Source organism: Carcharodon carcharias, chromosome 2 (genome assembly GCF_017639515.1).
Source record: "Carcharodon carcharias isolate sCarCar2 chromosome 2, sCarCar2.pri, whole genome shotgun sequence".
Taxonomy (NCBI): Eukaryota; Metazoa; Chordata; class Chondrichthyes; order Lamniformes; family Lamnidae; genus Carcharodon; species Carcharodon carcharias.
Window position 1 is genome coordinate 155,805,656 of NC_054468.1, and position 17,070 is coordinate 155,822,725.

Sequence of the window (17,070 nt, forward strand, 5' to 3'; positions counted from 1 at the left end):
GTATTTTGCATTCTTTGAGAAAATTGCTACAAAATTACAATGGCCACAAGAATTTAGACAATTTTATTATGAAGTGTCTTAGTAGGAAGCATTGGAGATTTATTCAACACCTTCAGATAAGCCCTCTGCAGATTATGATACGGCAAGACAATGTATATGGGCTAGTCCCAGGAGCTTACATACAGAAGATTAGAAATTGGGGAAGAGACAGAATCAGACTCTTATGTAATTTACTAGGGAAAAATGCTTTTTAGTAGATAGTATACAGTAATGAAGCTTGGGCAAGATTTTGAAAACCTTTGAAAGATGTTAATGGAAGAATTTAAAAAGAGTAAAGTCCCTCCTAGAAGACTGTTTCTAAGGTAAGAGAAGCGGCTGTTATAGCAGATGGTACAGAAACTGGACAGATTAAGAGGTGATAATGAACAGGACACATTATCATGAGGGGTACAGCATTTTGAGATTCATGTACCGGGACATCCAGATCCCTCTGCACCACTGGTTCTGGGATAATAGAGTCTCTATTTAAGGAATAAAGTAAAGTATAACCATGGAGGAAGAGTTTCGGTCACGTTCAAAATTAACATGGGTTAACGTTATTTTATTTTGTCCCAACCCAAAAAAAACCCTCTCCACTTGATTTCTTCAATGTCTTCCAGCAAGGTCTTGTGGCTCAATTGGTATCACTCTGGCCTCTGAATCGGGGTGATTCAAGTCCCACTCCAAAACCTGAGCATAAAATTCAAGGCTATAACTCCTGTGCAGTGTTGAGGGAAAGCTGAAGGTGAAAGGTGTTGTTTTTGGCATGAAACATTAAACTGGGACCATCTTCTTTCTCAGGTAGATGCAAAAGATTCCATGACATTACTTCAAGGACAGTGTCCTTTATTCCCAGTATCTTGCCAATATTTATCCCTCAATCAACATCAGAAAAACAGTTATCTGCTCATTATAACATTGCAGTTTGTGGGAGCTTATGAATGCATCCATCCTTCTTTCCTATATCTTTCATTTACTTCAAATTGCTTAAATCTCAGCTACTCATATCTTGTCTGCACCAACTCCATTCACCCAGTACTCCCATCTCTGTTGAATGACAAAGCACCTGGTCCTCCAATGCACTGAATTTGAAACTCTCATCATCTCCAATGGTCATCAAGCTGAAATGTTAACCCCGCTTTCTCTCTTCACAGGTGCTGCCTGGCCTGCTGAGTATTTCCAGTATTTTTGGTTTTAATTTCATATTTTTCAGCATCAGCAGTATTTTGCATTTATAGTTAATAAAGCACAAGGGGTCATTGGTTTTAAAGAAGGGAATACCAAAGAAAGTCTTGCTGAACTTTTATAAATCATTGGTTAAGCATAAGCATGAGTATAAACATATAAATAGTAAAATGATACTTAAAGGAAAGGTGGGGGCAATTAGAGATTAAGGAGGAGATTTTCTTGTGGAGGCAGAAGGCATGGTTGAAGTGCTGAATGAATATTTTACACCTGTCTTCACAAAAGATGAGGATGCTGCCAATGCCACAATGAAGGAGAAAATAGATAAAGAAGGAGTAATTAAAAGGTTGGCACCACTCAAGTAGAAAAGTTACCTAATCTAGATAGGATGCATCCTAAATTACTGAGGGAAGCAATGCTGGAAATCCTTCTTAGATATAGTTGAATGGTGCCAGAGGACTGAAGATTTTAAATTCAAAAAAGGAGGTATAAAAGTGGCAATTATAGGCCAGTTAGTCTGATGTTGTTGGTGGAAAAACATTTAGAGACAATAATCTAAACCAAAACTAATTGTCACTTGGAAAAACATGGATTAATTAATGACAGCCAGAGCAGATATTACAGGCAAATTGCGTTCGGCTAACTTGATTAAGTACTTCCATGAAATAATGGAGGAGGTGGGTAAAGGTTGTGCGGTTGGTGTTGTGTGAATAGGCTTTGAAAAGGCATTTGGTAAAGGAACATGTAATAGCAAAATTGAAGCCCATGAGATTGAAGACCGTGTGAATATTATTTTGGCTAAGGGGCAGAACATAGAGTGTAGTGATGAGTGATTTTTTAGCTTGGAGACAAGTCTTTAAAGCAGTAGGACAAGCTAAAGGGCAGAATTTTACGAGTCGGTGAGCGGGGGCGGGGCCCGCTCACCAACACGTAAAATGATGCGCGGTGACTTCGGGAGGAACTCCCGATGTCACCGCGCCTCATTTAAATTTTCAGGAAGGTGGGAGTGCAGCAAAATCAGCTGCGCACCCGCCAGCCTGTCATTGGTCAGTGTAGACTTTAAAAAATTTAAATAAAGGTTTTGTGAAAATTATGGACATGTTCCAACTCATGTGACATTGTCACATGAAGGGACATGTAAGGGAAATTTTATTTTCCTATTTTTGTCTTTTTCATTTTTAGAGCCGATCTCCCTGAGGCTGCACTTAGCTTCAGGGAGATGAGTCTGTCATGCGCATGAAAGAACGCACTCTCAATTTTGGGATTCGCCCCCCACCCCCCCCAACCACCGCACAGGGAGCGCATAGCGCTTCTGCATGGACGTCACGCTGGGCAGGCCTTAATTGGCCCGCCCACGTAAAATGGCAGCATACCTCCGATCAGGGCGCCAATTGGAAGCCCGCCCATCAACCTCCCCCACAACGGGGGGAAAATTCAGCCCAAAAAGTTTGTTTGAAAAAGAATATGAGTGCTTGGCTTTTTAAGTAGAAGGATAGAGAACAAAACCTTTATAAAATGGTTAGGCCCCTGGTGGAGTTTTGTGACTACTTCTGGGTACCACGCAACAGGAAAGATTCTAAGGCCTTTGAGAGTGCTGAGGAGGTTCCAAAGATGAAAAACTTCAACTATGTGGAGAGACCACAGAAACTGATGCTGTTCTCCTTAGCACAGAAAAAGTTGACAGGGAATTCAAAAGAAGTGTTCAAAATCTTGAAGGGTTTAATAGAATATCCAAGAATAAACTGTTTCCGTTGATGGAAGAATTAGTAACCAGAGGACACAGAAAGAAGGTAACTGGCAAAAGGAACAGATAAGGAGAAACCTTTATACACAGCAAGTGACGTTATGATCTGGAATATGCTGCCTGAAAGAACGCTGGAAGTGGATTCAATAGCAACTTTCAAAAGATAATTGGATATGTACTTGGAAGGGAAAAAATTACAAGGCTAAGGGGAAAGAACAGGAGAATAAGATGAAATGGATAATCCTTTCACAGATGTGCTGGGCCAAATGGCCTTTATTTGTGTGACACTATGTATTCTAAAGTTGGACAAGGAGCCTAAATCTGCTTGAAAGCATATATATTTTTATTCATTGCCGCAGTAACTATTCAGAAGCTTTTAATTAATGTAAAACAGTTCCGAGATAAACAAGCTTTTCATACCCACCTCCTGTGCACCTTTTCCAATGCTCCTGTCCCACATTGAGCAGCTCTTTAACCCCATCATCCATGGCCTTCGTAAATTTACTGAACAGTTCAACCTTCTGTTCTCTGCAGGGTCAAAGGCACAATAAATGACTCGATTCCTTTCCAAATATGAATTTAAATAAACTAAACAAAAAGCTGAGCATAGAGAAGTAACTGAAACCAAACAAGCATAGGTGATGTGGATTGGCAGATTATGGAAATTGATACATATAGAATATTCCTGTTTCTAATACTAATTTTCAGTTTATCTGCAGTTGTAGTTCTGTAAAATTAATACATACGCTTCTAGTAGGCCAATATCCTCTGCTGGTGGCTCCACTGTTGAAAAGATCATGACACCAACAATATCATCCTTTTCAGTTTTCCTCTTGCCTAATTTCCATTCCTTCAGTGAATAAAGGAGACAGAAGTGCAAATAAAATTAAATGGAGAAAAAATCTGAAATCCTTTCAATTTGTTCCCCTTCCCCTAGCTGTATTCAATAGCAGCTCATTCACAACAAAGAGCACTATTTGGCATTCTTCCTTTTAATTCTTGGTTGTTACAGCTGTGTAGATAGGAAATGGGCAAGTAATACAACAATTACAGCATGTGGTGAAAGAACTAAAGATACTCTTTAGTGAATGCTGCCAGCAGGAATGGATGGATCAGCCTTCTAGATACAATTACAGTTACCCAAAGTGTGTATAATTCACAGCTGGCACAGTGCCCATAGATCTAGGACTAGTGCATTTGGCTCCCAATTACTGAAATTTTGGTTGAGAGATCTGTACAGGTAGCACAGAAGGAACGATTAAAGGGATGTCATCATATGCAAGTGTCCTGTTAGGCAATACTGTAATCCTAAATGAAGATATAAAATCCACCTTCGGCTACTCTCATACTCAGCAATTTGCTCATTTTGAACCCAAACTTCAGATCTGAACTGGTCATTTATATATGCATTTCTTCTGTAACTCTCTGAAGACAGACTAAGTTAATATTAAATGAGGCAAGGATGGAGTCAAAACACATGCTTTCTTCCACAATAAATTGCACATCCAGAGCAACAACTATGATGAAATTTCCCCAGACTAACCTATTCAAATGAGCCATCTTCCTTAACAGAACAAATCTCCCACTGTGACTTTCCTTTCGCCTGCCTTTTTTGAAACTTATCTGCCTCGGGCTGAAAATATGAAGTCAGCATGGATTTCATAGTGAAAGTCGTGTGTTACCAATTTTATTGAATTCTTTGAAGAAGTAACAGGAAGAGTAGACAAGAGCAATGAAGTAGCTATAATATATTTGGAGTTTTAAATTGCAAACCTATGACCAGGGTCAAAACTTGTGGAATCAGAGGACTGTTCTCTCTCAGAGAGCCAGTTGGTGAAGAATTGAAGCCAATCTTTACATGCTTTTATATTTCTTTACGAGTTACACATTACAAGGATACACCTGCTCCATCACCACACTTTTATTCTGTGTTTATTTATAAGGGGTTCCAGTGAATGCCCAGTTAATGCTCACCAGCTACATGCAATTAAGCAATTAATAGACAATTAACAGGGTCAAGTTGCAGAATGGATCGGAAGTTGGTTACTGAACAGAAAAAGGGAGCAGAGTTGTTAAGGGTAGCTATTCAGGCAAGCAAAAGGTGGGAAACGGTGATCACTAGGATCAATGCTGGGACCACTGTTAACAATTTACATATAGAAATTGGACTCAGCTATTGGTAATATCATTTCAAAACTTATGGATGACACCAAAATGGAAAGTATAGTTTAATACTGAGCAAGAATGCAACAAAAATACAAGATGACATTAATGACCTTGCAGAATTGGCATGTAATTGGCAAATTAATTTTAATACAGATAGTGTGAAGTGCTGCATTTTAACTGGAAGAGTAAGGAGACCACATACTGCTTAAGAAATTAAGAGATTAAATGTGGTAGAGGAACAAAGGGGTACAAGTATACAAATCACTAGAAGTAATGAAACAGGTTTAATACAGTCTTTAATAAAGCAAACCAAGCAATGGAGTTCACTTCTCCAGGGATAGAATTGAAAAGCAGAGAAGTTATGTTAAACTTTCATTGAACCTTGATTAGACCACACTTGGAATACTGTGCACAGTTCCTGTCTCCATGTTATAAGAAATGATACTGAGGCACTGGACAAGGTGCTCTTATCTCTTCTATAAGAAACAAAAGGCTCAAGGGGCAACCTGATTCATGTCTTAAAGATTATGAAAGGGTTTTATAGTATAGACATGGAGAAGATGTTTCCACTTGTGGGGGAGACCAAATCCATGGGCCATGAATATATGATTGTCACCAATAAGTCCAACAGAGAATACAGGAGAAACTAGCTTACCTGTAGCATGATAAGAATGTAGAATAGTTGAAGCAAATAACAGATGCATCTAAGGCGAAGCTAGACAAGGACACAAGGGAGAAAGGAATAGAGGGGTAAATGTATTAGAGTGGGAGGAATCGCTTGTGGAGCATAAGCATCAGCATAGACCAGATGGGTTGAATGGTCTATTTCTGCACTGTAGACTATATGTAACTTTAAGCAAGGAGCCGCTTCAGTTGCAAAAGCTAGACTGAGGATTTGATGGGATAACATTCTGCTTTATTTCTGGACCTTTCAATTATAATGGGGCTAATTTTAACCAGTTGGACATGGAAGGAGATTGATCAGCCATCCAATTTACAACCCATCCAATTTCCAATAGAAAAGTTAAAATCTGGCAGGCATACAGCACAGAAACAGGCCATTTGGTCCAGCCAGTCCATGTCAGTGTTAATGCTCTACTCTAGCCTCCTTCCATCTTTGCTCACCTAAATCTATCATCGTAACTATCTATTCTCCTCTCCCTCAATTTCCCCTTAAATGCACCTGTACTATTTGCTTCAGTCACTCCCTGTAGTAGTGAGTTCCACATTCTTACCACTCTTTGGGTGAAAAAGTTTCTTCTGAATTCCTTATTGGATTTCTTCGTGACTGTCTTATATGCATGACCTTTAGTCATGCTCTTCTCCACAAGAGGAGATATTCACTCTGTACCCATGCTATCAATACCTTTCATAATTTTAAAGGCCCCCTTAGCCTTTTTTCAAGAGAAAGAGACCTAGCCCTTGAATCCTTTCCTCCTTATACATATACCCGCGCATTTCTGGTATCATCTTTGTAAATTTCTTTGCACCCTCTCTAGTGCTTCTATATTCTATATGGCTACCAGAATTGCATGCAGTACTGTAAGCATGGTCTAACCAAGCTTAGTATAACTTCCCTACTTTTCAATTCTATCCCTCCAGAAATATAGCCTTGGTGTACTTTTTTTATTATGGCCTTGCTTACCTGTGCCGCACTTTTTTTTCCCCAAAACCCTTCAATTTTCTCCCGAGTATTCATCTTTCTTACTTTTCAAAATTATTACTGAACCTGCTTCCACCATCCTTTCATGCACTGCATTCCAGATCATAATAGCTCGATACAAATATCATAAAATTGTGTGCTCTAGTTAAACGAACATTCTGCCAATGGAAGTGGTTTCACATTATTCAGTCCAGCAAAATCCTTAATTATATGAAATAACTTTATTAAATCTCCCCTAAACATTCTCTACTCCAAGAAAAACATTCCCAGTTTCTCTAGTCTCTCCACATATCTGGGCCTGAAGTTTACACTTAGCGTGCAGGCGCAATCGGCAGGCCCATGACCCGCGATTGGCCCCCGACCGTGATTTCACGCTGGCCGGCCAATTAAGGCCCACCCAGTGTGAAACACATCTTCCCAATGGTCAGGAAGGGCTGGGCAGGGGCGGGAGCCTGTTGGGTGCTGGATCCAATGGTGACCTGGTGGCCGGTTTAAAAACAGCACAGACAGGTCTTTGAAGGCTGCTGGGGTAGAATATGTTTGCAGCGTTCTGAACACGAAAGTTATGACCTCAAGTGTGGCTGGAGATGCCAGGTGGGAGGGCAGATTAGGTGGACACTCAACCCCCCCAATTTTTGGATGAGTGCCTCGCGGTTCTCCTGGAGGAGGTGGCTGCCAGGAGGGACACCCTTGGCCCCAGAGATGGAAGGAGGCCACCGCACCTGACAAAAAGAGCTTGGGAGGTGGCAGCAGCGCAGGTCAGGAGCCACGACATTGTTCGGCGCTCATGGGTGCAGTGCTGCAAAAGGTTTAATGACCTGCTGCACTCAGGGAACAGTGAATACCGTGTTAGCATGGATCAGTTTGTTGAAGTGTTAATGTCTGGCCATCCCCCACCCCTGTGGAGCTCAGGGGCGTTAGAACCTGAGTGCCAACTGTCAATGACACCGGAGTTGGCCAAGGGGGTGAGCCCTGGTTGCTTGGCCTAAGTGCATTGCAGCTTGAGGGCCACGACTCAGATGTGCCCTGCAAGGTGTTCCCCAGGTGGGGTTGGCAGCTGCAATGGCGCTGCAGGTAGAGAGTAGACTAATCAATGTTATTCCGTCCTTTCAGGAAAAGATGACCCAAAACAACATTGAATGGTTGTGGACAGGCAGAGGCCCCCCCGACCTCCTAATCCTATCTTGATTTGAGCAGGAAGCCTTAAAGCTGAAGAGGCGCCATGCACCTCGGTCAACCAGGTCAACCGCGGAGAGGCTGGGGTTTTCAGACAAAGGTAAGAGTGCAGTACACAGAGGTGAAGTTTCAGATGGTGCAAACATTCTTGTGTGGTCTCATCATTGATGGGAGACTCAAAATTGGATTTCCCATTGATCATTGTAAGACAGTGGCACCATGATGCAGATCTCCATTGTCTCCCCAGGGTGACTGGCATGCACAGTGACAGTGTGATGACTTTAACTAATGACATGTTGTTGTTCTCCCTTAGGTTCGCCAGCACGCACTCAATCGCAGGACCCTGAAGAGTCACCCCTGATGCAAGAAGACCACCAGACTTCACATGCACCTGTATCAAACGCACTCTCTGAACCAGGCACCAGCGCAGACACCAGCACCTCAGTGGGCATTAGATCCTTGGCTAGAGTTTTGGAGCACAGCGGAGAGGGCACTTCAAACTTGCTTGAGGAGCAGGCAGAGGCAGACAGTTCCCAGGGCGCTGGCAGTCGGAGGACTGCTAGAGGCCAGGACAATGCTCAGTTGAAAGCTGATGAGGAGACTCTGGAGTCGTCCATTAGGTGGCAGATGCTGGATGTCCAGAGGGATGTGCAGGAGGATCTGGTGGAGAACCATGAGGGTATGCATGCCACAGTCTCTGTTGTGGAGGAGTTCATGCAGACCATCATGGCCGAGTGCACTGCCTCCTCCATCGGGTGAGTGGTGACTCTCATGGAGACACAGCTCGAGGGACAGAATGAGGGGTTCCTGCGGTTGTGCTCAGACCTGCAAGACCTCAAATGGTCAGTGCCAGTGAGGGAGATGGATGAGGCACTCTGTATCCCAGCTAGGTGCCCATCCATCGATGGTGAGCAGAGGTCCAGAGCGACCTCACATTGGCGCACGAGCAACTTGTCGTCTCCATGGGCTCCTCTCAGGGCGTTCTGGAAAACGGCAGCAGCTCCTCTGCCCGTGACATCTGGTGAGGCTGCAATGACTGGGAAGATGCCAGCTCTGGCACTGGCCGCTCCCTCCAAGGTGGGGCCAGCACAGGCTCCATTGGCCAGAGAATGACTGCCAAGGTCATCAAGGCTTACAAGTCAGCAGGTTGCCTCCAATGCCTTGCCAGTGCCAGGTTGTAGAGAATGCAGCATGCAAGCTTTGTGGCGTATTGTAGTGCTCCCCCTGAACGGTCCAAGCATCGGAAGCGTATCTTCAGAAGACCTACGGTCCTCTCTATCACCGCCCTTGTGGAGTCATGACTCCTATTATAATGCTGCTCTGCCTCTGTTCTTGGGTGGCAGAGAGGCATCATAAGCCACCTTTTCAAGGTTTAGCCCTCGTCACCCAGCAGCTATCCTTTCAGCCAGGCTGGAGCAGTGAATAGCCTGGGCACCTGGGAGTGTCTGAGGATATAAGTGTCATGAGAGCCGCCAGGGTACCTTGCACAGAATTACATTATTTGCATCCTGTGGTCACACACTATCTGCACACTGATCGAGTGGAATCCCTTCCTGTTGACAAATGCACCTGGTTGACCCGCTGGCGCCTTGATGGCCACGTGTGCAGTCGATTGCACGCTGGATGTGGGGGAACCCAGCAATCACTGCAAAGCCTCTGTCACTCAGCCTGGCTGGCCTTGTCCGTACAGAAATGAATAAATGTCAATACCTGTCTGAACAGAACTTCTGTCACCAGCTTGACGCAACTGTAGGCAGCTGATTGGGACACTCCACAAAGATCCCCACTGACCCCGAGAAAGAGCCAGAGGCATAGAAGTTGAGGGCCACTATGACATTCAGAGCCACTGGCACGGGGTTTCCACCCACACAGTTGGAGCTAATCTCAGGCCCAATCATCTGACAAATGGAGGTCACAGTCTCCCTGGAAAGGCGGAGCCCTCCTTTGGCATTGCAGCTCAAACATATTGAAGTAGCTGCATCACTGCCTTTAAACCCTCCTAGCAGCAATGTGGCATCTTCTGCGGCCCCTTGCCCCTTGGACTACCTGCTGGCCTTGCCCCGCTTGTGCCTGCGCCTCTCCTCCCACAGACTGCACCCCCGGAAGCTGCACTGGGACACCTGGCCTCCTCTCCCTGCTGCCCCTCTTGTCCTCCTCAGAGGAGGAGCCACCAGTGGAGACCACAATCCCCATTACAGGGTAACAGAAGGCTGTCTGATACCTGGAAGGGTCCACACAGTCACAATCCTTGGAGGCACCAATGAGTCCTGAAATGAAGCTTAGAAATGCTAAGAATTAAGCTCAGAACAAAGCTGACATGTTCAAATAAATAACCAGAGGCAAGCTATCTCCTAAACTCTTCACTATTCACAATGGCAATGCTGCTGACCCTCTTTATCCCGCCTTTGAATGAGGTTTGACAAAATGTGGGCTGCCCGCCTGCCCATTTTCCCTGTGCAACAAGCGCAAAATCTCACAGGCAATGTAAATCGCACAGGCAATGTAAAATCACGAATATTTGCCTTTTTAATTGCCTTAAGTCGCTTCTTAATTGATGCTTGGCACGGCTCTGACTCCTGCATGTGCCCGCCGACCTGAAGATTGCATGTGTGCGGGATGACGTTGGGACGCTCGTCCAACATCTTCTCGAGGGCTATTTTACACTCGAGCAGGTCAGACACGCGCCCACCCACAAGACGTAAACTTCTGCCCCAAAGTCTGTCATCCCTGGAACCATTCCACTAAATCTCCTCAGCACCCTCGCGAAAGCATGACATCCTTACTGAAGCATAGTGCCCAGAATATTCCAGCTAAAACCCAACCTGTGATTCAAAAAGATTGAGCATAACTTCCTTGCTTTCATAGTATAGTGCCTTTATTTATAAAGCCAAGGATCCCAAATGCTTTTTAAAACAGACTTATCAACTTGTCGTGCCACCTTGAAAGATTTGCATATATAAACCAAAATTTTTCGGTTCCTACACCCCTTTTAAAATTGTACCATTTAGTTTATTCTTCCTTCAAAAATGCATACTTCAAACTTTACATTTATCAAAATCCTCTTTTTTTTCATTTCAATCTCTTGTGTCTAGTCAGTTTGGGAACTCCCGTTTTTGATGTCCTTCATTTCCTCCTCATGGAAATGCGTCTACTCTATGGTAATGTTCCCTCTAAATTTTCTTTGCACTGGATCGGCAACAATCTCATCTGAACACCTTTTTTTGGTCCACGGGCACCTTACAATTTAAGTCATTGAACTTTCACAAAGCTGTGAGCATCTTGTTTATTTCAATACACGGTACATTACAGATTGCACACATGCACTTTAGAGGGAACATCGATATGCATCTATCCTCACTGAAAGCCTCCCATTGCTCAGTTACTGTTTTACCTGCCAATTTTTGATTCCAATCCATCAGGGCCAGATCCCTTTGCAACTCAGTGAAATTAACCCTTCTCCAGTTGAGCATTTTTACATTTGTTTTTTTTCCCGGTCCATTCCCACAATTAATTGAAATCTAACGGTTGAGATCAGAGTTTGCCAAATACACTGTGTCTTCTGCCAAAGCAAGATGACCACCAATACCAAACACCTCTGCGCAATGATGTCATTGGCCAGAGATACAATGCCAGTCTTTAAAAAAAATTTGTGGAGATTTTCAAACCAAACAATTTATGTCCAAAAACTATAAATGTATTCAAGTCTCTTAGAAACTGAATTTATAGATTCCACTTTTAATAACTCTCTGTTATATTAGGTTTTTACCATCTAGTTATATATGAACTTTCCGGATAACCTAGAGTTAAGACAACACAACATAATATGCTGAATCTGACAATTGTACATTAAATGTCTGAAGGCTTTCAAATTGATCTACAAGCGTTTTTGAATTGTTTCGTATGAAAGCACCTTAATACTTTAATATTTAGAAAATGATGAGACTACATTGAGATTTCTTACTTTATGGATGACCGCTATTGTTTTAATCTAAAAACACACTACATTCATTTATTTTTCATTATAAAAATAAAAATCTTAGGCTCATGAGTATATAAGGAACCAAAAAATATAATTGATATGAATTCTGATCTCTGTTGCTTGCAATGATGTCACGGAGTAAAAAAGTACAACTCCACATGCACCCTTCCAAATATTCTCCCACTGAATTATGCTCCACTTGCCCCACTTCATTCACCAGAATGAGATCCAACACTACTTCCTTCTTTATTGGACTGAAACCATACCAATTAAAAAATTATGCATATTAGTGTGCTATAATACAGCAGTGGCCATAGAAAATTACTGGCTAACCAGAAGCATAGGTAAGGCAACACTATTTTAACCGCATGTATTGATTTTTGCCTTATGCACAGTTCAGATTTTTATTCTTTCATGGGATGTGTTTGTTGCTGCCCATCATTTGTTGCCTATCCCTAAATGCCATTGAGACACCTTCTTGAACCACTGCAGTCCATCTGGTGCAGGTACACTCGCAGTACTGCTGGGAAGGGAGTTCTAGGATTTTGATCCACCAACACTGAAGGAACAGTGATATAGTTACAAGTCAGGATGGTGTGTAGCTTGGAGGAGAACTTGCAGTGGCTGTGTTCCCATGCATCTATTGCCCTTGTCCTCCAAGATGGTAGAGGTCACGGGTTTTGGAAGGTACTGTTGAAGGTGCCATCGAGGGAGTCTTGATGAGTTGCTGCAGCGCATCTTGTATATAGTACACACTGCTGCCACTGTGTGTCAGTGGTGGCAGGAGTGAATGGTTAAGTTAGTGGACGGGGTCCCATCAAGTGAGCTGTTTTGTCTTGGATGATGTCGAGCTTCAAGTGCTGTTGGAGTCACACACACGCAGGCAAATCTGGAGTATTCCATCAAAGTCCTGAGTTGTGCCTCGTAGATAGTGGATAAGCTTTGGGGAGTCAAATGGTGAGTTACACTCCACAAAATTTCCAGCCTCTGACCTGTTCTTGTAGTCACAGTATTTATATAGCTGGTCTAGTTCAGTTTCTGGTTATTGATATTCTTCAGTATGTTGATAGTGGGGATTCAGCAAAGTTAATGCCATTGAATGTCGGGGTGAGGGGGGATGGTTAGATTGTCTCTTTTTGGAGATGGTCATCACCTGGTACTCATGTGGGACAAATGTTACTTGCCTCTTATCAGCCCAAGCCTGAATGTTATCCAAGACTTGCTACATATTGACACAGACTGTTTGTGTCTGAAGAGTTGCGGATGGTACTTGAACATTATGCAGCAGCCATTGATAGCTGCAGGGGAAGGCTGTTCTTTGCTAACTACCAGGCAAAATTCTAGTGAAAGCTTGTCCTCTGGGTGAAGAGGAGGAATCTGCAGAGATTTAAGGTCACTGAAAGATTTGCCCTGGCGATGCCAGTGGAAGGAATCACTGGAGTAAATCTTGTCGCTGGAAGACGATTCGGGAATTCACAGAAGACTGAGGGGTAGGACCTTCGACACCACTGGACATTAGAACTCAGCAAAACAGCAAGAGGTGAATCCATTGGAAGTTGGTAGTGACTTTCGACCGTTTCCTGTAAAGGCTGCAATTCTGGTGTTATTGGTTGTTTTAAAACATGAATAAGGGTTATTTGTTTTGTAGTTTAGAGTTTTAGTTGCTTACTGACTAATGTTTGGTTGATGTTGATCTTAGTTTGTTTGATGTTGATCTTAGTTTGTTTGATGTTGATCTTAGTTTGTTTGATGTTGATCTTAGTTTGTTCGTTACAATAAACATCTTACAAATTGAAATCTTGTTGTATGATTCCTTTACTTTGGTCACTGGGAATTCAAATCTTTTTTTTCCAAAAATGTTATTGGCCTTTACAGGGATCATAACACAGTTAAATATAATTCATATATATTTTTCTTACAAACATCAACCATCGTATGCAAAAGGTTACAATCTTCCTCTTTCAAAAAATCTTGTGATTCTGGCATGGGTTTATCAGGCACAGCACAACTTGTAGTTTATTTATCCAGTAGTTGCACCAGTTCCTCAGAGTTCACCAGGATGATTGTGGGGATTGTTATTTTGCACTTTGCACCAGAACCAGCTTACACTATTGAGAATGTGATGGACGTTGGTTGCCCTTATCTGATTTGCCCTGTTGGGGCTGCTGCTATTGGCTGGGCTTGCTTTACCTTGCTGGCCTGGAGTGGTTAATGGTCAAGCTGACCATAATGACTCTCTGCATGCCACCTACATGTTCCATGGTGCTGAAAGCTGCAGTTTACACCCCAATTAGACACCATTCTGGCAGACAAGTAACAAGAGAGTAAAACACACAAAAACAATGAAACAGTTCAAACTCTGTTTTTTGTCTTCCCATTTTGCCAACAAACACAAAGGTTAAGGTATATATCCATATGTATGTGAATGAACATCGAGATCATGTGTTGAACAATGGTGTCAATTACTCATTTTTAATTTTTTTGTATCAAAACGGAATTAAACTGTATTGACTCGACAGAGCAGATAGGTTTCAACAAGAAACAGCTAAACTGCATTACAGAGAGCTTTTCAAGTGCTACAGGTTCAATCTACAGAGAGCTTTTCAAGTGCTACAGGTTCAATCAGGACCCTTGTCACGAATCTCCACCACACAGATGGCCCGCCCGTAGGGCTTACTGGTCGGAACCTCAAAAGAACATCACGCGGCTCCTAATAGACATCCAGAGGGGCTACACCCTCAGTTACCACATTTCCTCCCCCTTCAGTTTTTTTACAACTTCTATTAACAGGGAAATATTTGAACATCCAACAACATATACATACACACACATATATATACATATACACACACACGTATATATATATATACATATACACACACACGTATATATATATATATACATATACACACACACGTATATATATATACATATACACACACACGTATATATATATATATACATATACACACACACGTATATATATATATATATATATACATATACACACATATATATATACATATACACCCATATATATATACATATACACACATATATATATACATATACACACATATATATATATATACATATACACACGTATATATATATATATACATACACACACAAGCACACGTATATATATACATACACACACACGCACAGGTATATATAAATACACACACGCGCGTACACACGTACACATATACACACGCGCGTACACACGTACACATATACACACGCGCGTACACACGTACACATATACACATGCGCGTACACACGTACACATATACACACACGCGCGTACACACGTACACATATACACGCGCGTACACACGTACACATATACACACGCGCGTACACATGTACACACGCGCGTACACACGTACACATATACACACGCGCGTACACACGTACACATATACACACGCGCGTACACACGTACACATACACGCGCGTACACACGTACACATATACACGCGCGTACACACGTACACATATACACGCGCGTACACATGTACACACGCGCGTACACACGTACACATATACACACGCGTGCGTATATACACATATATACACACGCGCGTACATATACACATATATACACACGCGTGCGTATATACACATATATACACACGCGCGTATATACACATATATACACACGCGTGCGTATATACACATATATACACACGCGTGCGTATATACACATATATACACACGCGTGCGTATATACACATATATACACACGCGTGCGTATATACACATATATACACACGCGTGCGTATATACACATATATACACACGCGTGCGTATATACACATATATACACACGCGTGCGTATATACACATATATACACACGCGTGCGTATATACACATATATACACACGCGTGCGTATATACACATATATACACACGCGTGCGTATATACACATATATACACACGCGTGCGTATATACACATATATACACACGCGTGCGTATATACACATATATACACACGCGTGCGTATATACACATATATACACACGCGTGCGTATATACACATATATACACACGCGTGCGTATATACACATATATACACACGCGTGCGTATATACACATATATACACACGCGTGCGTATATACACATATATACACACGCGTGCGTATATACACATATATACACACGCGTGCGTATATACACATATATACACACGCGTGCGTATATACACATATATACACACGCGTGCGTATATACACATATATACACATATATACACACGCGTGCGTATATACACATATATACACATATATACACACGCGTGCGTATATACACATATATACACATATATACACACGCGTGCGTATATACACATATATACACATATATACACACGCGTGCGTATATACACATATATACACACGCGTGCGTATATACACATATATACACACGCGTGCGTATATACACATATATACACACGCGTGCGTATATACACATATATACACACGCGTGCGTATATACACATATATACACACGCGTGCGTATATACACATATATACACACGCGTGCGTATATACACATATATACACACGCGTGCGTATATACACATATATACACACGCGTGCGTATATACACATATATACACACGCGTGCGTATATACACATATATACACACGCGTGCGTATATACACATATATACACACGCGTGCGTATATACACATATATACACACGCGTGCGTATATACACATATATACACACGCGTGCGTATATACACATATATACACACGCGTGCGTATATACACATATATACACACGCGTGCGTATATACACATATATACACACGCGTGCGTATATACACATATATACACACGCGTGCGTATATACACATATATACACACGCGTGCGTATATACACATATATACACACGCGTGCGTATATACACATATATACACACGCGTGCGTATATACACATATATACACATATATACACACGCGTGCGTATATACACATATATACACACGCGTGCGTATATACACATATATACACACGCGTGCGTATATACACATATATACACACGCGTGCGTATATACACATATATACACACGCGTGCGTATATACACATATATACACACGC

The 17,070-nt window shown here is 42.2% G+C and overlaps 1 protein-coding gene across 4 annotated transcripts in view; it reads right to left on the reverse strand.

Moving 5' to 3' along the window:
• Positions 1–17,070, reverse strand: part of snx9b (sorting nexin 9b) — a 215,888-nt gene that overhangs the window by 39,130 nt on the left and 159,688 nt on the right. For all 4 annotated transcript variants that reach the window (XM_041174505.1, XM_041174491.1, XM_041174515.1 and 1 more), the window contains 2 exons: positions 3,715–3,818; positions 3,393–3,496 (listed from right to left, as the gene is read on the reverse strand). In XM_041174505.1, coding sequence (XP_041030439.1) covers positions 3,393–3,496; positions 3,715–3,818 — 208 coding nt within the window. The remainder of the gene's footprint in view (positions 1–3,392; positions 3,497–3,714; positions 3,819–17,070) is intronic.